The 24,646-nt window shown below is 40.4% G+C and overlaps 1 protein-coding gene across 6 annotated transcripts in view; it reads right to left on the bottom strand.

Moving 5' to 3' along the window:
* GBF1 (golgi brefeldin A resistant guanine nucleotide exchange factor 1) overlaps window positions 1–24,646 on the bottom strand; it is a 101,151-nt gene that overhangs the window by 67,483 nt on the left and 9,022 nt on the right. The window contains exon 1 of one of the 6 annotated variants that reach the window (XM_068689620.1): window positions 9,786–9,897. The exons of the other annotated variants lie outside the window; for them this stretch is intronic. Coding sequence (XP_068545721.1) covers window positions 9,786–9,882 — 97 coding nt within the window. The 5' untranslated portion in view covers window positions 9,883–9,897. Of the gene's footprint in view, window positions 1–9,785; window positions 9,898–24,646 lie in introns of those variants that run through there. 6 annotated transcript variants of the gene reach the window in all.

Here is a 24,646-nt window from a genome sequence, read left to right as displayed (position 1 = left end):
ATCAGCTATAAATGTTGCTTTGTTTTAATTTTCCACTGAACTTCCTGGAACCTATTATCAGACTGTCAGGGATGTATATTTAGCAATGGCAACACGGCCTCTTTGCCGCTGCCCCACTGCTCATGTCACCTCCAATAAACAGAAAAACAAACCCCCAGCGAATGACATTTTTTGTAGGCTATTTACTGCCTGTGCAAGGTAGTGGGTAAAGCTGGAAGTGCAGGGGAAGCCTTCATCCACTTTTTTTTTTTCTTAAACCAAGTGATCCCTGAGGACAGGGACAAAAGGGAACATTAATTTATCACCCACGCCGCCTCATATACTGCCTCGAGCTGATATCCACTACACCTTCAGTCTAAGTGAAAACCGTCTGCAGAGAAAATCTGCCTCAGTGAAACCACATGCCTCGTATACCCGCAATTGTCTAAGTTTCAGAGTCTTTTTGAATGGTCATGCATGAAATAACTGCATTTGCATAAATGATTATTCTTATGCAGTAATGCTCGAGTGCTAGAGCTTAAGAAAATGAAGATTTTTCTTCATGTTAGACAGTCATTTCTAGCTTTGCATGACATTCATTTCTAACTTCAAGCCTCTCTTGATAACTAAGGGTGGTTTAAGAAGCCAATAACTGAAAAGGAATGAATGAAAAATTCCAATCTTTCTCAATACGATGGAATCACTAGCCAAACACATTAGCCAAACATACCAAAATCTCTATAGTTTGGTACACCAACCCCAGAATTATAACATACCAATTTTGAAATGTGTTTATTAATTTCTGAAATAAATTTCCCTTTGACATACTCTCATGAGCACCATGAATACACATCCATTAAAAAGCACATGACAAAGTAGTGCCACCTGTGTGCTGTAAGTACGAACGGCCTCTTTGCCTTTCCCTCCTATTCAGTTGCTCCACGAGGATTCTCAAGGATCCTCATTCAAACCAAGGGGGCATCCTTCAAAATGGACACACACAAAATTAAACAGATAAACATCTCCCTGAAGATCAACTCTGACAAGTACAAGATGTTAGCTCTGTCATGCTTGTTATAATTATCTTAAAAAAGTAGGTAACTACTTATTTTCACTAATGAAGGAGGCTGAACATAAGATAAAAAAAAAAAAAAATTTAAAGCTCAAGCCGAGTAGCACTGAGGTTGGTAGTTGGACTAACAGATGAAGAGTGACTCAGTACTGAGAATTTCTTCCAAGCAGGTATCTAACCACAGGGAGGCCTACGCAGTGCCCATGCCCACAGATCTCACCAGACCATTCAACAAGGCAGACTGTTTTCCCCTTCTGAAAAGGATTTAAGAATTACTGTAACAAGTGTGTGGAAGCAAGTACCCCAAGGACAGGGGAATTACATGTAACAAACAGTAAATATAAAAAGTTTCATTAAAAGGAAGTTCCCCTGCCACAAATACTCAGCCTAGGTTTAAGGAATACCTGACTGCTTTTAGAGTAAGGGTTATGCAATGTAAGTTTTTCAGTGCTCGAGTCTGTGACTTTACCCAGCACATGGGATGAGCAAGCCTCATTATGAGCTGGGTTCACTGGATGGAATAACAAAGCAAGAACATCCACCAAAATACACACAACGTGGTACAGGAGGACCCTTGTAAACATCCAGATCCAGCACAACTCGATTGGTAAATGGAAATTCAACATGAACTCTGAGTGGAATCTCTTTCCACCTTTCAGATAATTTATAGCTTAATGTCAGCTAAACATAGCAACTAATCCCATTTGTCCACTGAAAGTAAATTCTTGGCTGCTCTTCCAACGTCATTGCAGACATTGCTGTCAATCCCCAAACCGTGGCCTGTCCAATCAAAGTGTCAGCACTTACCTGCTGCTCAACACTTTGGGCACATGGACTGTCATATCAGTCAGTGACTGATCAGGCGCAGAAATCAGATAGAGCCTTCTCTTGACAACCAGACTTGATTAGAGTCCAAGCTATGCATCAGTCCCCGAAGCCTAACAAATGCGTGCCCACGTTAGCAGAAGGCAGCTTTGCTGTTTATGACCAAGCTGCTGTCGTCTTTGCAAACACTTGGGAAGAACAGGCCAGTGAGAACAGCGATAGCTGCAAAAAACTCCTCCTCCTTTTCTGTGTGCAAGTGATTTAAGGCTGAAAATGTTTAACAACAAGTCTGAGGATGGGAAGTCCTCTGTGTAATCGGGGGGAAGCAAAGAAACATAAGGAGACATAACGAGCATCTTGAGCCTGAATTCCCACTACGAAGTCTCAATACAGCGATGAAGGAAGTAGTCATTCTTGGAGCAAAATTAATCACTCTCCAGATGTGTTTCAATTTTTACAAAAAGCACAACATACCAACAGAAAAATGTTAGCAGAAACAAAATGGTATCCTTCACCTTACGGAGGCTACTGAGCAGCTGAGAGTTTTCATTCATGCCTGCATTTTCAGAGGTTCAGAGGCCAGTCCTGAAACTTAAATCTTCCACGTACACTTTTTGAAGCTACCTCTTCCCTGACCTGCATATGAATCAATGAATTAAAAGTCATTTAGATTTTACATTTAGAATTCTAATGCTGCCAGCATCTCGTATCTCTCTCAAGTAGGACTCCATCCAAGCCACCTAGAGCGCCCAGCTAGCAGGAGCAAGAAATCTTGTCAAGACACTGTCCCCTTAGCGAGTCCCTAGTCTCAAGGCAGCACTGAGACCAGAAAGTATTACCCCGTGCTATTTGTAGCTCACACCAATCACTTCAAAACAAGAAACATGGCCTCAATAAAATGGGTCCAGCCAGTACTAAGTTTATCAGTAATAATGTCAAAGCTCCACAAAACCTTTCTTCCCACCACAAGTGCAAAAAGCCTATGCCAGGATGACCTTAGATTTTTTTTAGCTCATGAGTCAAGTTTGCCCACTGCTGTCATCTTCTAATCCAGAGCATGAGCCTGGCAGCAGGAAATGACTCCAGAAGCCACAGCTGTTGCAGAGTCCACTCTGCATCTTCCAGCCCTGGGAACAACTTCATTTCTTTCTTCGATCAACATGCACAAAACTAACCACTAAAAAGGGATGATGCCGCAAACCTGCTAGTAACAAGCAAATTTCCACCATTCATATCTCCAAAGACAGTTGATGACAGAACCATTACTTCTCTATCCAGCTGCTTAGAGTTCACCTCCTTTGACGCTTGCTTCTGTAGCACCACACATTCACAGAGCTGCGCCAAAAAATCATGTTCAGCAGTCCAAAAGGCTCAGAAAAAATCAGTGCAGTACAGTCCACCACAGTATAATACAGAATAACTTTTGTTCTTTATGGCAGAAAAAAAATAGTATAGAAGTGCCTGACTGCAAATCCATGCTGCCATAAAGACTTGATGCCACTGGAAGGAAGAACTGTCTTCCAGTTTCTTTCTCTAAATAAATAAATAAATCACAGTCTCAGTGAAAAGACAGAGTGGAGAAGCAGCACCTCCATCTGAAGTTTATTTTCATCGCTTATTCTTAGCTCTTGCTGGCAAAGTGAAAACGTATAATGGAATAGAAAAGCAAAAACTGTCAGTACAGAAATCCCTTTTCATTTCAGTTTACTTCAACATGCTACACACACAAAGTTACCATTGCAGTTTGACACTGAACTAGATCCATAAGAAACAAGGGTAAGTTTACTTGGAGTGCATACAAGACTTCCTAAGGAGCCAGGAGAAGGTTGTACATGTCTGTCTATTCCCCATGTGTTAAGTGGCAGTGGTAACCTCCTTCATCTTGCTGTACAGCGTTTTTATTTTAACCAAAACATTTATGCATGCCTTGCTCTTAAAGGCAACTGGCATAACCATAGTTGGAGTCTCTGAGAACTACCAAAGTACTAATAACATTATAAAATAAATACGTTAACTCAGTAGATCAGTCTTTAATTTAATCAGTCAGGCTTAATTAGTCACTGGGTTCCTGCAAACTCTTTTCATTGCAATCACTGTCGGACATATTCAGTGACAACTTGGGGGTAATTCCCCCACCCAGTGCACGTGCGTTAATCTAATCCACATCTACCTCCAAGTAACAGAAAACAGGCAGATTGTCCCCAATCACTCTGCTCCATCAGGCTAGGAAAATCTGCCATGATGAACCATAGGACAAGCAACAGCTATGCCTAAATGTCTGAACAATAATATGTAAGGATTCAGAAACAGAACTGCTTATATGTATAGAAAATAAATATAAGAACATCCATCTCCTAATGCTGGTTAAATTCCTCTGTATATTCCGGAAGGAGACATTCAGCCCTCCTCACAAACAAAACAGACATCAGAAGAAAGCATTAATGTAGAAACTTGACTACCCCCCAATAGCTCCTCCATCACCTCCTCTCTAAGGGAGAGGGGAAGGGATACAGCCTAATGAATAAGAATGAGACCTTCATTAGAGGTTTGTTGACACATTATTATTCAATACTAACTTTCAAAATGGACTATGATAAACAGGAGAAAGGTAATCTATACGTGGTGTTATGCAGAAAAGCTGCTGTGCTTTAAATTCACCTCCTCCCTTAAAACAAATTACCATTTAAAGTATAGACAAATTTTTAGCTGGGAGTGAAGTGATTGCTTACAGAAGGGAGTTGGAGTGGGGGGAATTACTTGCCCACAATACAACAATAGTGCAAAGATAACAGAAAACTGGGTATTTTCATGCATAAACAAACACATTATTGTGGTACCCTCTGCATGACTTGCATTTGAACACCTAATTTACCAATAATCTTTAAAAACTAAAGGAAGGATGGAAAAAACAACACCTGTAGAATTCTAATTTGGGGACAAAAGTACCTACTCATCTTTACTCTTACATATCGTCCTTCATCTCACACTTTACCCTTCAGTTACTTAGTCTGCCTACCAAGACATGTCCAGCGCTAGAAAACAACTCATTGACATTTACGAGTCTAGCATAAAAACTTAATACTAGTATCTGCAGGCTGCACATCAGCAAATCACCAAGTCCTGCCTAGCAAAAAATGAAATTAGGAAGGCACCCTTAATCAGCAGCAGGACTGCTGGCCTCAGCCTCTCCTCCCTCTCCTCCACTGCATAATGCCTATTATCTAACTGAAAAGGAAAACTTTGATCCTAATGGCTTCCGACACCTGATGAGAATAAAGAAACACAAAGGGACCTGGTGATGTGTTATTTAACGCATGACTGTTTTAATAGGACTGTCTAATTTTTGGAGGCACGGGGCCCATACCCAATGCCCCTCGGAGCGACCCATCAGCTATTTGCCACATTCCATTCAGCACATCACATGGCTGAGCTATTGGCTCTTCCTGAAGGCTAAGAGTATACAAAAGTCGATTACACTATAGTTTCCCGGGTTAGAAAAGGTTAATTAGAGGCAGAGCTAAGAGCAGAGCAATTTGCTATATTACAATGTTACAAAATTTTTACAGAAGTCTAATAACTAATGAGTTTCAACCAGTTACACATTGTATTTTTCAACCCTGTATCTGTCAATGCATTACAAACATTGGTGCCTTCTGCCTATATTTTTCACATGTGAAATTTAAGTCACAATAAAAGATGATTTATAGTTCATCTACATGAAGACTCAGTTTTAAAAACGATGGATCTTCAGTTAAAGCAGGGTACGCTCCAGTATGAGTATTTATTTCAATGTGTGAGGGACTGTTCTGTTTGATTACCAAAACCCTCAATAAAACCTTTCATTAAGTAAAATGGAAGGCTTTTGATTTTTGATTGTGCTTCTTTAACACTTTCTCAAATATTAATAATATGCTGAGACATTGTAAACCTAATTTGTATCCAACAGCAGTACCATAAGCAGGACAAAAAGTATATCTTAAAGATTTCTATAATTCTGTCTTTAGCATTGCAGGAAACATTACAGAATTATTTATTATTTCTTTCAAAATTTTCTCTAAAAAAAACTCTAAATGCACAAACACCAACATAATCATGATTAAGTTGTGGAATTACTGGACAGCACATGGAACACCAATGCCATCACTGTACTCAAAAACAAAAATATCCAGAAAGACTAAAAAAGCATGACTTAACTTTTCTATTATGTAAATGCTTAGGACACGACTTGACGTGACACCTAATCCAACAGATCAGCGTCACATACAGCAATCACATCACAACAGCATACACTTGTGCACTAAGCCGATCTGACCATTAACAGGAACAGAGGGGAGAACAGCTCTACCGCATTCTCTTCTAACACAGATGCATGAAGAAGCGTTCTGCAATGGAAATATAAACAAACAAGAGCTAGTGAGGACAGTTAGGTCAATTCATCTAAATATCCTGTTAGTAGATATATCCAAGGTCCTTTAGAGCAACATGAAATTTCTGCACAGATGCTAGGGGCACTGGAAGAGCAAAGATTACTTGCAGTGTTCTAACAGTGCTCATGCTGGGCTGCAGAAGCTTCTGGTCACTTACACAGGACAACTTCTTTATTAGAACTTATTTTTGCCATTTTTACCTAGGCCACCTAGGTTCCCTGCTCCCAGGTTTGGAAAAAAAAAAAAAAGCCATCTACTATTAAAACCCACTTAGCTCAAGACAATACCCCTACATCTCCATTTTTAATTAATTTCAGTGTAAAGAAGCTTACTGAGAAATTCTCAGAAATCCATTCCAATACTCAGTATCTCACACATTCACAGAGGACATACTGAATTTCTTGCAAAAAGAAATTAATCCTACATTCCTGTTTAAAACCTGTTCTTAAGTAGGGAACCAAAGCTAGTATTTGTCCAGATAAAACTGAAATGCTGTAATTATTTCTGGTTGAAGACAGCACTGGTAGATCAGACAATTTTTATTTGCAATGGTAGAATTATAAAATAAGCACTTTTCTGACACAAACTGCTCTCACGTTTCAATCTCTAAACTAGATTCTCCGGTAAAGAAAAGCAAGTCCCTCCCTTGCCCCCCCCTAGGGTGGCTCACATATAAACTTCAAAAATTTAAATGCTGAATTTTAAAGAGTAAACCGTTCCTCTTCTGTAAAAATAGTAATTCTCCAGGTAGCCTGTTAAGTGCTTTTCCTTACCACCAAGTCTAACTCTATCATATCAAGGCAAAAAAAAAAATAATCCTGTCACCAAATAATCTGCCCAATAGACCCCATGCTGACTATTCAAAATACTGACTGCTCAACCGTATCACTGACCATCCTAGGACTATAGGACTAAACTAAAAGTTGTGAGAGAAGACTCTCAATGTGAGCAAAGGCAAGAAGATGAAGTCAGATTTGGTTACCCTATAAATCATTACCCTCCCCAAACGCTGCAATTTTTGTTTGCTATAAATAACAGCAGCTGAAATGCAAGTGCCATCCAGCACTGGGGTTGCACTGCCCTGCTACCACAACACAGCACACGTCTCCTTCCTACCACACAGGAGTAGCCAACAATGTGCATGCTAAAGCTAGCGTGCTGCAGAAGAAGACAGACCCTGCTCCACCAGTGCCTCATCACCAACAATACGGATTACCACCATCCTGATTTATGTGACCACCAAAAACCCATAGGCAGACCAATTGTCAAGCAACTGCCTGTAGGCTGCTTGCAAACCCTACTGGTCAAAATCAACCCCGCACTACGGCGTCTGCGGCTCAAAAACTGGTTTTGTATCCTACACAATGCTTCTGTCAGCACTTCGGAGACCCCAACCTGATTAATGACATTTGTCTGGGACCCTCCGTGCACCCAGCATATTGTTGAAAGCTGTTGAAGCAGGACAACAGTTGCACCCTCCTTCACACCAGGCGTAAGCCAAACCTGTCATTCCCTGTTTAAAGTGCCATTAACTGGCCAGATTTACTGCTCCTAACCAGCTACTCCAAGGCAGCTCATTGTAAGGACTTCTATTAATCACTGCAATTTACCCCAAGTCCCATGAAAACTTGCAGAAACAAGCTCCTTCTACTCTGGGTTACACAGATAACAACATCTCATCCCCAAAGACTACCTCCCTGCTCTCAGCCACAAGCTGTTTCAAAGCTCACAGGGGCAGAAGAATTGTGCATTTGTCGCTGTTTCTGGTAACATGAGCAGCTGCAGGAATTCTAGTATCATTCCAACCACTTGATTTATGTCTAGAAATAAAATTTTGAGACATTAAAGAGCCCAAACTGGAGAAAAAAAAAAAAAAAAAAAAAACAACTTTAAAAACGTGGCCTTCAGCATTACATGGGTGGCTTAAAAGAAAATTCACTACTATCCTTTCTACACCTGGTCTCTTACCAGTCCATGAATTCTGGAACATCACCCTTCAAGCAGCAATTTACACACTGACTGCATGATACACCCATCTTTATAGACATGTAGTATTAGTAACAGAAGAGGTGTACCGATTTGATTGAAATCTCAAAAGGGAAGAGAAAATGACAGCATGTCCTTTGCTACGTCCTCTCCAAATAGGTAAAAGAAGCGACCAGGATGAAGCTGGAGACGAGTCAGGCCAGACTTGTGCCATCAGCTTCCAGTCCTACTCAAACACCAAGGAAACCGTCCCCACCATTTCAAGGGGCTATGGGTGGGGGCACCATTCCAAGTGTTTTCCAAGGAAGACAAGAGACAAAAGTTACTCAAAAGAGATAAACGCATACCTCTCAAAATAAATTGCATCCCACTTTCTAATAAATTAATCCTTTATGTTTCCAGACAGCTCATTAACCATGTAAATTTTTTTCTCTTACGTGGCTTATCTCTGGTCACATCTGGCCCTTATTATCAGCACAATCAGGACTCTGCAGGCCAAGTTATCTATACAAAAGGCGATTACTTCTCATTTTGGTTTAATTTTATCCATGCCTCTTTAGGTAGCTGTTACCTTAATGCCCGCCAAACACAGTTCCTCACCAGTTTCCTAAGGCTCCAGAAAGCTGGGTGGAACAGACTTCACATTTATCGTGGAAAAGACAAAAGAAAAGCTTATGAGATACCAAAGTCTTTTAATGCAACCACCAAGAAGGACCAGCTTTATGCATTTTACTTCCCTTCCCACTCGTTCTGACTGATTAACCACGACCTTACGTTTAAAATTGCTACTCGGGTCAAACCCTTCAGAGGGCCTGGCTCGCCTATAAAGCACCAAGGTTAATCTTCAACAGATTCCATTACAGCCCATTCAGCTATTCTAGCAATGCTGTTTGAACACGCTTCCTCCACAGTGCAGGTCTTTTTCCAAGGTGGTGTTAGCTGTCTTGTTATTTTGAGAAAGCAGACTATGTCCTTTTCTTCAGCTCCCATACCCAGCCCTCCTCATCCTGGAGAATATGGACCCCATCCCAGGCTTTCCCCACCCCAAGCCTGAGTAGTATAAACACAGCAGCACGGTTACTAAACACAGTTACAAACTTCCTTTTGCTGTTGTTAAGCTTAATACATCCTTGCCCACCATTTTTTCCACTTCGTAGCAAAAAGCTATTTGCAGAGAGGAGATGAACAGCACATTAGTGCAAGTGGTTGCCACGATTGTTCTTCATTAGCCAGCCTTCAAGAGGACCTCACTTGGCTAGCAGACAGCATACTAAAACTACCTTCAACTTTGGACCATCACCCTTCAGTTTCACAACACCACACTCAAGAATTAAACTGTATTCTAGCTTTAAGGCCAGTCCAAATCAAGACATTTTCTAAGCAGGAGCAGGCAAGCACGGCCTCAGGCATCAGTCCTTGGGGCTCCAAAACTGTCTGCCACTCTCACCGTGAGGCTAGAAACTTTGCAGGAGGCAACCAGCTAAGCCTGTACCTACCCAGCCGATGTACATCCACGCTGTACTGCCAGCTGTGATGGAAGGAAACCGACAGGGAACTTGTAATTCCGGGCAAGGTCCTGAGTGTACTGCGCATTTGCACTCTGAGCGGATATGTTGTACTGGCAAAACTTTGCATGCTAGAAGTTAACAAAACTGTTCTGTACATAAAACTACTCAAAATATGCTACTCAAGTAGAATGACTTCAAGACATCTAAATCTGTATCTTAAGCCTATATAAACGCAGTCACAATTGTTAGGGAACACAGTTCTTCATAACTAGCACGGCCATGTATAGACACAACCAGGATAGGTATGCTCGAGTAGCAAACAGGCTACCTTTGGAGAAAGCTGCTGTGATAAAACAAGCCCTCAATTTCTGCCTGGCCCAGCCTCTGCAGCTGTCTGCTCCATCTCCCTCTAAAATTATCAATGCCTACAGCAGACTTCAACACAGCATACATACAGCCTTTCCACAGCCACCTCATCATGAAGTCCAGCAGATTAGAGAAAGGCACAACGTCGACCACTACCCCTCTGCAGACACAATTTTGTTACGGATAGTCACACAACAAAAACTTCACCCTGCCAGCAGTGTTTTGCTCAACAAATGGATTACAGTATTAAAGAGCACAGTGTGACTTGCCAGATCTCATCTCTCAACTTCCGTACTTAACAGAAGGTATCTCGAGCAAGGAAAGGAGCTTCCCTCTCATCAACCTTCTTCCTTCACCCACACTGAAAGGCAGGCAAGGATGGGGACTTCACAGCTTGCTATAAACTGAAGGATGCCTGTGACTAAGTCTTGGCTGTCAGGAGAGCAAATCACTGCCAGTCAGCCCTGAAAAAAGGGGCTACCCATTTCAGTCAAACCTTTAATCACATCCCAAAGACCAGCAGCACACCACATAGCTTTTTCAAAGCTGAGCTGCATAAAAACATATAAAAGCAAACTAAAAAGAGCTTCATCAAGATTTAACAGCGGGGACTCCTTTACTTCAATGACTTGATCAGAACAGGAGAGGCTCAAAACGAAGCATTTTGCTGCCTCACCATTAGGGACTAGTGCTAGATGAGTAACTGCGATGTCCAGATACGGCACAGCTCGAGCCTCACACCCAGGAAGCAGCCAGGCAAGACAGAGAAGGCAGCTCCGCAGCTGCCCTGTGCAGGCAGCCTGGTCAATGACACAAAGATAAAAGTTCAACCATGTGTGCATTCGGTGCTGTCCCCAACCAATATAGTCAGGGGTTAATATTCAGATGGCAGGTTTAGGCTCAAAGAGATGCGTTGCTGAATTGAATTTAGGTTCAGGAGGCTCCTACTGAGCTTTGTGTGCCTCCGAATCCTGGGGTGACTCTTGCTCACTAAACGCCGATATTTGTATGAATAAAAATGAAGGGATTTAACAAATCTTGTTCCTGCACACAGTTGTCAAAAAATCTGACCTTTATAACAGGAAAAAGAGGGGGGATTTAAAGGTTTAAAGAAGAGGCAGTGGCTGCCTGATGTATAACAAACCTTTGAAAAATTATGAAGCAGTGAAAATCCCCTACAGGTCCCAACAAAATGTGTCCAATTTGCATTCCTGCAAGCCTTCCATACACCACTCTGCTCCTGTGTGTACACAGGCAAATAAATCCCTAGGAATAATACAACAGGGACCTGAATCTGATCTCCAATATATTATTGCTCCAGAGCTCCATTCCAACCTTCATAAACGGCTTTTTTTGTTCCAGATAACTAAATCAAAAGCAGTCCTGATAAGCTTTCAAAGCAGGGAATGTGAGGAATGGTTAAATGAATGTTACAACTCAACCTATTACAGACTAGAGAGCATTACAGAAGAGGACAGAGGGGAAAAAAAGGCACACATGACACTCCATGTCTGGAAGTCATAAATTCAAATCCAGAGGCACCTGCCTTTCTAAGCCCCTTTATATTAAGCCCAACAAAACTCGGTGCTGACTGTGCAGAGGGACATAAAAAACGAGAAGCGAGAAGAACTGTCAGACAAACACAGGGGTTTTCCTATTGAAGTTATAGGAGTTGTAAATTTGACACAGAAATGTTATGGTCTTAATGGGCTTACATGGGAACAGACTAAAATGCATTACACAAAGTAATGGCAAGAGAGAAAAAAGGAACAAAAGTCATGGAAAACAAAGCTGAACTTTTTTTTTTTTTTTTTTTTTTTTTTTAAAGAAAAGCATGCTCTTTTTGCAAGAAGTTTCTGTGGCATTTAGGGCATTTGCCCCTGAGTACTGTTTGTACACTACAACAAATTCAGGCAGCTTTTGCAGCATAGAACTTAAGCTATGCACGCACTGGGTATGCTCCAGAGGCTTATGTCCATGTCACAAGTTTTGCCTTGCTTTCACCGCTTCTTCTATTGCTTACCAAAAGCTATTCTTCTCTCAAAACCAAGAATAAAGCTGCAGCATAAATATTTTACAACATGTTGTCATAGCCAATAAAGTTATGAGTAATTTTAATTTGTGGGCACAAAAACTAAGATAAATTAATGCTTCAGGTGATTTTCATGAAGTGGAATTTCAGCTCAGAAAATAACAGACACTGAAGTATTTCACAAAGGCAAGCATCACCCCTGTTCCCCTGCAAATCAGCACCCACAAGGTGTTCAAGAGGAAGAAAAAGGTTAAAAAAAAAAAAAAAAAAGTATCTATGTTCCCACTTAGATTCTATTTACCTACATGTCCCTGTTTGCTCCATTCATAAGCTTACCTGCATTCCTGTCCCAGAATTAGCAACTAAAACAGCAAAGCATTCTAGAGATTTCAAATGAAATTTCTGTCTTTCATAAAATTAAACAACTGATATTATCAGAACAAGCAAATAATTCAGCATTTACCAACAGTAAATGAGGTTCAAATGCCATATAAGCTTTCAGTATTACCTAGACAGTTGCAAGTGACTGTTGCAGAATGCAAAATAGTTATACTTACAGAGATTAAATGCTTCCTATTTACGTGACAACACCCATCAACACAGCTAGATCAGAGTTACATGTACTTCTACAGCCAGCCTGAATAAATCATCACGTGGACACATTCAGAGCAAAGCCATTTTTACTGTGGAACAGGGGTCCTAGAAGAAATCCCTGCAGGAAAAGTAGTTCTTCTAGAGCAGTTATAACTACTCCTTCTCACTTTCCTCACAGCAGCAGATTCAAAGACTTCTATTAATTGTTCTAGAATTGTCAACTGAGAATTCTTCTGTTTTTAACTTTTTACTGAACGTATATCTATCCTTTCCTTCCAATTTCATCTATCACAAATTCTCTTACTGTTGTTCCTCCAGCTTCAATTTCTAACCCACATCTGGTTCACTTAATGTTGCAGAGCACTCCACGCAAGAGATACGTAACGATTAAAAATAAGCAACACGATATTTGTACATTTTCTATTGTTTTAAAGACATCCAGTCAGCTTGCTCGTTAACGATATAAAGAAAATGGACTACCTTTCTTAGACTACAAATATTTAGGCTTTCTTTTCATACCTCTTCATGTTCAGAAACACGGTTTATGAGAGGTTTAAAATAGGATACCCCCTTCCTTATGCATATTCAACCTAGCCTCATTCCTGTTTGTCTCCCAATAATACTCCACATTTAATATTTAATACTCCACGTGTAATATTTCACAATTTCAAAGCCATTAACAAATAATATCTGGGTTTTTTTTTCATCCTTCTAGATTTCTTTAATATCTCAGTAACTGCAATTCTTTCCAGTATCACTGTGTGCGATTCATTTAACACGCTGTGGACAACCTCAGCTTCTTGCCTTTAGCTCACAGCAGAGCTCTTGTAATTTTAAAATAAAATACAAATGTTGGGGAAAGGAACATCCTTTTACTAAACGCTAGTGAACACAGGAGCAAATATAATCTTTTGACTCTGTGATATGTTTGATTTCCGTTGTGTTAGATGCATGATTAAAAAGCAGTTAATTGTAGTACATACTAACAGCTGATGCACAGAAAAGCAAACAACTGTTTACTAGTACCAGATGAGCAGTCAACACAGGGATCTTGTGACACAAAATTTCACCTGCAACCACATCAAGTTCAGCCCTTTCAGTTTTATTCCAGGGAGAGCCAGGCAAGGTATGTGTGGGGGGAAGGTCAGTGCAGACTTTTCTTTTTAAATGCACTATTCAGACACACTCTTCCTTCTGTTGAGGTTTATGCTGCAAATGGCCTACAGACAAGTCGGGTGTGCTATGTAACACAGCTAGTAAATAACAAGTGGCAAAGCTCCTCTGTGACTGAGAAATGGTAAGATTTTTATCCCTGCCGAATTCAAGACAAGGAGCACAATGTTTGGACCTAGCACAATCAGAATAAATAATAAAACAATCCTGATGGCTTGCAAATATTTTTGAGGAAGTCTGTACATGGACAGAACAGTTTTTTATTTAGCCACACAGGATTTATCCAAAAAATTTAAAGCACAGAATTTCATATTCTACCCTCCTGCTTTTAACTAGAGAAAGTTTTGGATAGCGTCTAGGCTAATTCAACCGCATCCTCCAGCAAATTAATTAATATTTCCTATATGTCACAGAAGATTCCACCATCAGTTTAGCAATTCTGAAGAAAAAAACTTCTAAGCTTATTACATGGAGGTTTGTAGGACAGAATTGAGAAGAGACTCATCTGCTCAAGGAAAACGCCAGCATTCATCTACCACTTTGTGTAAGGGCAGTTATTTACCCCCAATGCCCTTGGAGGCGAATTCTCTGCCTCCACATTTGTGTGGTATGCCGTGCACCTGTCGGCTGCTAACCCCACCCCAGGCAGAGCTGCAGCACGGGGCAGCAGAGCGGGAGCAGCACGCGACCCCTCGGCACAGGCTGCAGGGCGAGCGGCGACCTCGGGCAGCTACAGCACACAGCGGGCAGGGGGCCGGCTCCCATACCTCCTCAAGCGAGCAGAGGGAAAAACTGCCCACTGTACAGAAAACACCCTTTGAGCGGTACACGCGAAGTTATTCCATGCTTTATGGAGAGGGAAAAAGCAGTATCAGCTATTGCAGATGTCTCTGGAGGATGGGTTTTGTTGTTGTTTTTCTCGAGTTTCTTCACAAACAATTCAATTTGCCTTGAGACTTAGGTCAGTACCACGGTGGTTTGAGAGCCTTTATCCCTTTGCCAGCCAGCTTTTGCTGGAGGAAAGCCTTGTAATTGGCATTTTCTACCCCTGCTTGTTTTCTAAATAGCAAATGCCAACAACAACAACAACAAAAAAGAATTTTAAAATGGGCTTTCAGGTTTTTGTTTGTTTTTTTCTTTTCCCCCTGAAGCCAGGTGGGCTAAACCTAACTGTGCTTCTAAGCAAAAGCCAGAATTCTTCTGTATGATCATCTTCTGATTTTTTTGGATTTTTTTTTTTTCCCCACATTTGATGTCCACGCAGTGAGTTCTCCTCTGCCCTATTTTCAATAAGAGCTTAAACCTGAACAAAGCATGTGCCACTGCTATTTAAACACCGCAGGATATATTGGCATCAATTCTCTATAGCTACTCCTATCGATCATACCATTTCGGGGAATACTCCCACCACACGAACATACAACAACAGAACACAGCAAATGTGTCAGATCCTGCTTGCACCTTCGCTATACTGAAAGAGATAGGTCTAAGAAATATAGGAAATTGTTATTCAGACGAAAGGCAGACAACACTTCCTTTCCCAGAACAATCTGTCTCCTGCCCTGACAACCCGTTCCTGCTATATTTACCCAAGCAGATTTTGCCAGCGATATATTTCCAGATGCACTTGAGCCACATGTCGCTGTCAGTCAGCCCAAGCACAGTGGAATCTGAGCGGAGAGCAGCTCCTAGAAATCACTACATGTTAATCCATGCTTCCTCTGCTGCTCGCCTTTAGAGTTGAAGGAGACAAAATGTGTAAAGCATTATTCTCGGTTTATTTTGGAAGCAGTTGTGGGGACAAGAGGTACTTCATTTGATACAGCTATTTACTTCAACTGCTTTCTTTATGGCTGACAGAGACACCTGAACAGTAAAGAAAAAATAAAAAAATCTGAAGCATGCAGTTAAAAATAACTGGCTGTTTCACCCAATTAATACTGGTTGTCTAGAAAGCTTATTGTAAGGCTGTCTGAGAAAAGGCTAGCTTCTAAACAAGGAGCTTAGGGCTCTAACCTGCCATGGGAGAACCGGCTCATCATCCAGGGGAAAAAAAATTGCAATCTTTGTTGGAGGAAAGAACCACAGATCAAGCAAAGAAGATCAGTTCTAGACCTCAAGACAGTTCAATTTAAAAACGCTGACCAGCTAAAACAAGCTGAATTGTGAAGTAATAAAAATAGGTTCTACTTAAACACTAGCTTTGTTTCCTCTGAGCTAAGCCCCGTCACCACTTTAACAGCTATATTATTCCTATATTCTATGATACACTTCTCATCTCATCCTATCTCTTTCCAACCCTAACTGTACCGCAAGCTTCTTCTATTTTCAGTTTTATAGACTACTTCTTACGCAACTATCTTGGCTCTCTTGAATTCCTGAATTAAGCTCCCTGAGATTCTTTTGAACAAAGGACCAAGCAAACTTTTCTCCACCTCTGTGTTTTTAAAAACTCCTCTTCACAGCTCCTGCCTCCCTCAGTATGGCTTCAGCTCCAAAGTGCATTTTTTGAAGCTATGGTGATGGAGGGGAAAAAAAAAGCCACCCCTAAGGACCTTACTAGCAGGAAAACGTTAACATTGCTGGTCAGTCAGTGGAGCCAAGGTACTTTTCAGTTACAGGTACTACGAGCCTTCCAGAGAAGAAGATGGGAGCTGAATCAGTGATGCAGCAAGAAGGGCTGAACACAGGAGCTGAAAAGGTTTTAAACTGTAAATATCCTTCCTTTGGCTCCCTCCTCCCCTCTTCTGGAAAGCACAGACAGGCAGTTTCAACCTTTCCAGGGTATATTTAACTGGCTTAACAGAGGGTCCTAACAGGTCACAAATAAGCTTTTTAAATAAAAAGCACAAGTTGAAATCAACTGTGGATATATCAAAACTCATGGCCAAGCCAATTTTATTGCTCAAAGTGGAATTAAAAATATTTGCAGCCCTCTTTTAACAGCAGATTCACATAAAACCTCTGCAGCTAGTTGAACACAAGTAGAGGTTCCTCAGAAAAAAAGGCAGTTTTGACCCATTCTTCTAAAACAAACAAGTGAAAAAAGAGCTAGGGTTCTACCCAAAACTTGTATTGTATTTGGTCAAGTATGTCCTTTAGAACAGCTTAAATGATTTTCGTTACATTAAAAACTGAAAATTTGTATATGTTTTTGGCTGAGACAGCGTTCCCTAAATCCTATGCACTACCATGCTTTCGTACACTTTGCTATTCAGATCTGTAACACTGGAATACTTGTCAAGGATATAACAGGCACATCTTACAAGAGGAGTGGAGACCAGCATGACAAGAAAGAAAATAAGCATCTTATGGGTGGTATTGAAAGATGTTAAAAATTAATGGCCAGTGCTGAGTAGGATGGAGTGAAATGTGGGCAAAATATGAACTGCATTACATTTTAGAGTTTATTAGCAGCCTTGTACAGCTGCTCAAATTCAGGCATCTAATACAGGGATGTGAACAGCTGGTACCATCACCTGCTGTTCCTGCAGAGTGAAAGCGAGTGTGTGACCTTCCGCTGCAGCACACGAGCCCGGTGCATGTGAACAAGTACCAGAATGGGCTGCGAAACCCAATAGCATTAAGAACCGCCACCCGAAACAACATGGTAAGGCTTAAAGGTGGCTGAAAGAAAATGAACTTCACCTTGAGGCTTTTAATGTATCGTTAGTAAAAGAGAAAGGCATAAAACAGCTTGCAAAGTTCAAGTTGTTGCCTCTGACACAAGCTTTAGTAGTCAGTTACCAAACAGCCATTAAAGCAAGCATTCCTGGATGCCTCCTGTGCTCTCCCCCTGTTATTTCCTTCTATGTTTCTTCAGCAATTTATTTTTCTTTAAAGAAAACAAGACATTTTTTCCCCCGTTTATTAAATTACCATTAAGCTACTCTGTTAGTTGATCTACTGCTTTTTAAAATGTCTGAATCTTTTCATTTCTGCCTCTCCTGTTTCCCACATTCTGAGAAAGAGGCAAAACCATTTCCCTAAGAAAACATTGCCTTTTTTTTTTTTTTTTTTTTCAAATGTACAAAACATGGACATTTCTCCCCTTATGTTCTTAAGTAAAAAGAAGTCTTCATGATGCAAGTGTTCATACTCCTGCATCAAGCAAAGAAGTTACACGCTATATAAAAGATTGTGGTTTGGGACTGCTAGCAGTGCCAACACAGCAGGGTAGATGTGTAAGTTCTTCCATTCATACAGTGAGTGTTGATTAGATCAAGAGAAACACACTCAACTCTGGAAAAACAGTCCACAATTCAGCGTTACTTTACCTTCATTAAACCATTGCTGTACCTCTCCACCAAAAGCTAATTTTCCCACAATATCACAGCACTCCTGTTTCAACTGAAATAGCCTTTTCCTGTTGACCGTAACATATTTTAACGGACCAGTAAATATTTGGCAAACATATTGTGCAAACACACTTCCTACACCTTTGTGTTCACCATGAGCACCACCACTTAGGTAAATATTCCCAGGACTGTATTCTCCTCACTCCCTCTATCAGTGCGATTGCTTCATGTCTGAGGTGATCTCACACTGAGGCACAATGTATGTAAGAAAGGAGAAGCACAGACATTTCATAGTGCTTGTTAGATCTTCAGGCTGACTGAATGTATTTGCATTTCAGATTCTGAAAACCCAAATGTTTTAACAAAGAGCCATGCACACAAAGGAAAATAAAGCATTTCTAAACAACAAATGGGAAAACCTCAGACTGATGTGAAAACCAGCGAATGACGCCTCTCTCCTCCCATGCTGCTGTGACAGCCATCTTAGTTATTACAGAACTAGTACAGGCCACTATAAACTGTCTAATCCAGCTTTGAAGAACGTCCAAGTTCCTAAGTGCAGTTACTAAAGATGCTTACATAAGCAACCGTATTCTACCATCGCCACACTTTCTTTCTACAATAAAGCCCCTCCCCTAGACCTCATAGACGATTCTCCTTCAGTACACAATGATCAAGATGACAGCCTCATTTTGATTTACATCAACAACACCTCACATTTATAATTTGCCACCTGAATTATTTAAGCAGCCAGTCAAGAGGTAAATGGAATCTAATTTGACAGCCACTTGGGAGACTTCTTCACTGTGTCAAGAAAAAGGACAATTTCTTGAAAAGTAACAGGGGCACAGAGACACATTTTAACCATCAATTTCACCCGAGAACTAAGTTAAACTCAACCAAAAGTGAGCAGCATTGTTCTGAAATCTCTCGTCTCACTTAAGTAACAAGATAGCACACACATACATCAAGAACTAGTAACAGTCATGCAAGAAACTCACACTCCTGCACCAAGGAAAGAAGGCAGACACGTTCAGAAAAAGGCTGCTCTGTTCATAACTGATTCCTAGCCACGTTTAAACAGTAAATTAGTAGACCAAGGATGAGTGGAAATCAGAACTTCTGAAGTGCTTACATACAGACAGACAGAGTACCATCACCGAACCATTTATCGTATTCAGCTACCAGGCATTAATCAAGTGCACCCCCTGAGCATGACAATTGTGTAATTGTGATTACAGTGCAAAATACATCCTTGTACACTATCACAGAAACAGTTTACCTAAGTTAAACTATTTAAAACTAAAATATGGATTTTAACAGGACAGCTAAAGCCAGCATCACTTTGAACTTCAGTTCCATTGCATGTATGTGCAAGCTCTCATCTGACACGTTGGGGTTTTATTTTGTTGTTATGTCGTGCCCTGTTCCTCAGCTGTCATAGAACTGCACACCTTTCTTCCACAATGTGCTGGCAAATAATAGTAGCTTGAACCAACAAGTTTTAACTTCATGATTGCATGATGCGAAGAGCGCAAGCACATTCAGTTCAGGAAGTTCAACTGATGAAGAGCATGTCTATCCACACCCCCTAAACTAACTGAGGAACATCCCAATATAATCAGTAGTCTAAAGGAAGAGCAAATTGTTTTAATGCTTAAAATGGCATTTCCAAGTCACACGGATACAGTATATGATGCAATACAAATGCTGATTTATCAACTTCCCACAATATCGAAGACTAGCTGATAAAACATCTTGAAAAGGAACATTTATATTCTACAATTTTGTGATGACCTGTACTCATTCACTGTCCCTAGAAGATTTACTTATATATAATAAATCAATCACGGTTTATCCTTCCTCACTGTATTAATAAATTTATTGATTTCAATTCACTCTCAAACTTTTTTCCCTCAAAAGTATCTGTTGGAAACACAAACACTTGATTGAACGCACTTCCAACTCATCCATGACATGCCATTTCTATCTCTTTCACCTCAGAATCCATCATATCACAAGACCCAACCTTTAATCCACTATATTACAGACAACATATAACAAATTTTCCATTCTTTGTTGTATTTAGAGGTGCTGTAGAACAAGTTCAAGTCGTGTCATCTAAAAGATGACAGGAGTTATTAAAGGACTGGTGCAGCTGGAAATTTTATTATCTACTTTCAGGACAAAGTGGCTTTCGTGTATCGTTTTCTAAAGACAAATTTCATAAGCATTATCTTGACCTGTCTTTTTTTTTAAAAAAAAAAAAAAAACTTACAATAAGGAGATTCAAAGCAAACAGGAAGAAAACTTCAAATATATACTGTACAACACTCAGATAGCAGACAAGCTAGGTACAATTACTTTAAAGAAAAAACTCATGCAAGTTCAGCAACAAACAAGCAAGCCTCCAACTATACATCACTCACAATTAACGTCCCCATACCAATCAATTTGGTATTTTAATAACAAATTTATCTGTTGTTCTGCTACTTCTGTACTTACCTTGAATACCTCCCATTCCACTTGTCTTCTTGCTTGGTTTTGTCTTCTGTCTTAATTTTCAACAATTATTGTGAGAAGCCGCACTTTATCACACATCCCTGCACTACCCCTGAGAACAGGACATTTTGCCTCATTGAATTTCAAACCTCTCCTTCAAACTCAGATCTTGCTATAAACATTATTAGGGATCAGCCAACAATGGCCTGTTTGAAGGACAAATGGAAGTAGTCATTAAGAAAAAGCTTCAAGTGTTTAACAACTTTATATACTTAATGACCTCTCTACTTCCACCCTCTAAAGCTACAAATTTCTCGAGACGAGGAATGTTTCAGTACGCACGCTGCGTATATATGACCAAGACATGGCATTCCCATTACATAACTATATAAATATGCACCTGCACTTTCTGACAAATATTGCTTCCTTGAAGCAGATCACCTGTGAGCTGATGTTTTAACTAGTTAGATGGCAGTGATTTAATGAAGAGGACAGCAAAGATAAGGAAAGCTGTGAGAACAGAAGAAGGGCTACATATTTAATCAACTCCTACTAGAATTCAACACTTTGCATATACTTCTTCCAGAAGGCTTTTACTACCACGCAAATAGCCTTACTGTCTCTTAATTGGCCACAATCACTCCTAACTGGTCTCAAACAACCACAAAGACAGCAGGGTCAAAAACACCTGGAACAAAACCTCCATGGATAACTTAAGAGGAACCTTAATTTCAGCGGAGCATCTGGCATTGCCCTTCTACCAAATCAAACTGCAATTTATAGCCCTCTAATGTATGTACATTAGGCCATTTCCTTTATGGCTCCACTTCACACAGAAGCAGTAACTGAAGGAAATAATGGAGTGCCCAACAAGTGGGAAAGTAATTGCTCAACAAGCGTGGAACAAGAGAGAGTCAGTTGCACACCGCGCACATGTGGCAGCTCTTCAGAGCCCGGCCCTGCAGTGGTAACAGAAGGCTGGTGTTAGAGAACAAGCACACTGCAGGAACTCTGCCAAGCAACAGCCAGGAGCGCTTGTCCATCTAAATCCTAGGGTCCTTAAGGATTAGGGGTCAGGAAACAATTCCTTCCAACAGCACCACCTCCTGCCTGTACCTGCCAGTCATTAGCCATGCACAGTCAGGAGACCAGCTCCGAGCTCTAGTCTTACACTACACACAAAGAACCGTATTAAAAGGATGCTACAGTGGCATTGCAAGGATGGTGGGCAGCAGAAGGGACAGTTCAGATGCCCTGGCTTGAAGAGAAATGCAGAAATACCTTGTGTGAAGACCATCTTAATGGTTTTGGTTGTGGATTTTTTTTCCCTCTAGATATTCCCATTGTCACTCCATTTCTATTAAATTTATTCAGCAAGTTTCTTACAACTCAGAAGCACGATACAGAATTCAAACATAAAAGCTAAAATGTTATCAAACTAAGGTTGCTACACAGCCTCTGTCCAGCCCTTTCTGCCTGTTCAGTCTTGATTACACATCCTCTGTTACAAGCTTCTCCTTCCCAGGAGTCCCATTCCACCCAGGGCCCTGTGTTCAAAGCCTCACTGAACAACTCAGCGACCAGTGGCCCTGCACCTGACTCCCCTCACACGGCACAAATGCTGCCCCACAGACAATAGAAAAGCCTTGCAAAAAGGTTACGATGGTTGCCTTAGTGCATGTATACGCCTCAGAAATACTAAGTTATTCATCAAGCACATTCCTTCTCTTTCTTCCTTTATATTGAACTAACACCATTTTCATGTTAGTTTCGGGCTTGAGAAGTTTACATCCCAGAAATTTCCCCGTGCAGTCATCATTCACAGGGCACGATAGTGTCACTCCACGAAACTCTGTTAGAAAGTAAAGGAAAAATATTACCAACCACCTGAGAAGAGTGTGGTTTATGATTTCTCCCGTAACACAAAGAAAATCTACACCAAAAATGTCAAACAAAACCTGTTATCAGAGGGAAACTCAAAGACCTTAGCCATAAGACAGCCCTTTGCTTCATTTGATGCTACAATGAGATCAGAACTTAGATACATTTCTCTCAAAGACAGTATCTAGAACTACCTGCAGCTTTAAAGCAAAAATAGTGCATTGTTTTACATTCTCTTCTCACTTGGAAGGATACGTGCCCTCTTGAAGGCTAGGAATTTGCTTTAAAAATTAGAAATTTACTGCAAAGTCTGAATACAATCCACAAGAATCAAATAGTCTGGGTTTAGCCTGCAAGCAAAGCACCACATCAAGGTTGTCACCATAATCTTCCTATTTCTTATAGTGTAAAGATGATAAAAAATATTAAAATAAATTAAGTACCAATTCTGTACACTGTGTTAGATCATCTGACATGGATCAAATTGCATTGCCACCTGCTAATTAGCAAGGATGAATTAAAGTTATGGAAGAAATCTTACTTTCTCAATTTTTAAGTATTCTTACACCTTATCCATTCTTCTTAAAAATAAATAAATAAATGTGGAGAACTTGACAAAAGCTACATGTTAGCCAGAGCTGCCTGGTCTGAGAAAAGGCCCTACATTTATTTTTACTACTCACTTACCACTTCTTAAAATGAGATCTTACAGGAAAAGTTCGGGCATTAATCCCAAATCAGGATAAAATTTCTGTATTGTTTCATCTGAATGTCAGATTTTCCTTAAAAATTGAGTTTCCAGAGATCAGACATGAGAAAATGAGTGTGCAATCAAATCTACATACCAGAAAACTGATGGCTACAGTAACAAGTATATTAAATCAGTACACTGGGCAAAGGTTCTCCTATGGTTACAGTCATTTGACCTTTAGCCAGCTCTTAATGCCCCAGCCAACCCTCTAAAGATGGAGATTTGCAGCAGCTTCTTGTCTGAAATAAGCCATGAAAAGATTCTTCTGAACCCACTGTACAAGCATTCATTTAAAATGTCATGAATGTGCATGAAATCTGAGTGCTTCTAACAGCTTACTTTGCAGCTTCTGTTTAAATGCACTGACTCTGAACCACAAGAGGATAAAAGGACTCAAACCTTCCAGTCTGGCACTCATGGCCCTAAAACATACACAAGCACCTCTTCACAGGTGTGTTTACCTAGTTTAAACCTTATTTAAATAGACTCTTGATGCACACACTTTCCACAAACACCTGCTTCTCCCACTGCACTGCTGACTTGTACAAGGCAGTTGCATTCAGTTATTTTCTGTCCTAAAACCATCCTACACACCAGTAAGCAGTAATTCAGTCACAAAGATCCTGGTTACTGACTCATCCTCCCAATCAGAGCATAGCACAAATTCTGCCTTGAGGAGAAGGACTACAGAAGTACCTGCTTTTATCTGCACATCAAGCTGGAATTGTCTAAAGACTTCAACAGCAAGATTTAAGAAAACCCAATCCTCACCAGATCATGGGAAAAAAGGCTGAGTTTGAGTTTGTATGAGTTTGTATTTCCAGCCATTTTTGGTTACAAAACCTCTACCATCTGAGCTCAAGAGCATCCTAACTTAGAAACACTCAGGAAAGAGAAGATGCTCTGTTACCACTGGACATCAAAAAGAAGCTTCCTTTTGTTGACCTAAATCCATAACAAAACTGACAAAGTGAACAGACTTTAACATCCAGACGTATTTTCTAGATACTCAATGTACTTTAAAAAGCAGTCAAATGAAAGCTGTGGTGCAATTACCCTAGATGGAAATCTGTATCAATACTGCAGCTTCCATCAGCTTTAAAATAACCTTTGAAGACCTGGTTTTGTTTCAATTTTGCAAGCCTAGACAAAGCTTGATAGTCATTGTTTGCATGCAGTCATAACTCGGGACACTAGTTTGTGTTTTTTTTTTTTTTTTTCTTCTGAGCATTGGAAACATGAGACATCGTAT

The sequence above is a fragment of the Anas acuta genome, chromosome 7, assembly GCF_963932015.1.
Source record: "Anas acuta chromosome 7, bAnaAcu1.1, whole genome shotgun sequence".
Taxonomy (NCBI): domain Eukaryota; kingdom Metazoa; phylum Chordata; class Aves; order Anseriformes; family Anatidae; genus Anas; species Anas acuta.
The sequence above is the reverse complement of the archived record's forward strand: the minus strand, read 5'-3'. Positions and strand labels throughout refer to the sequence as shown.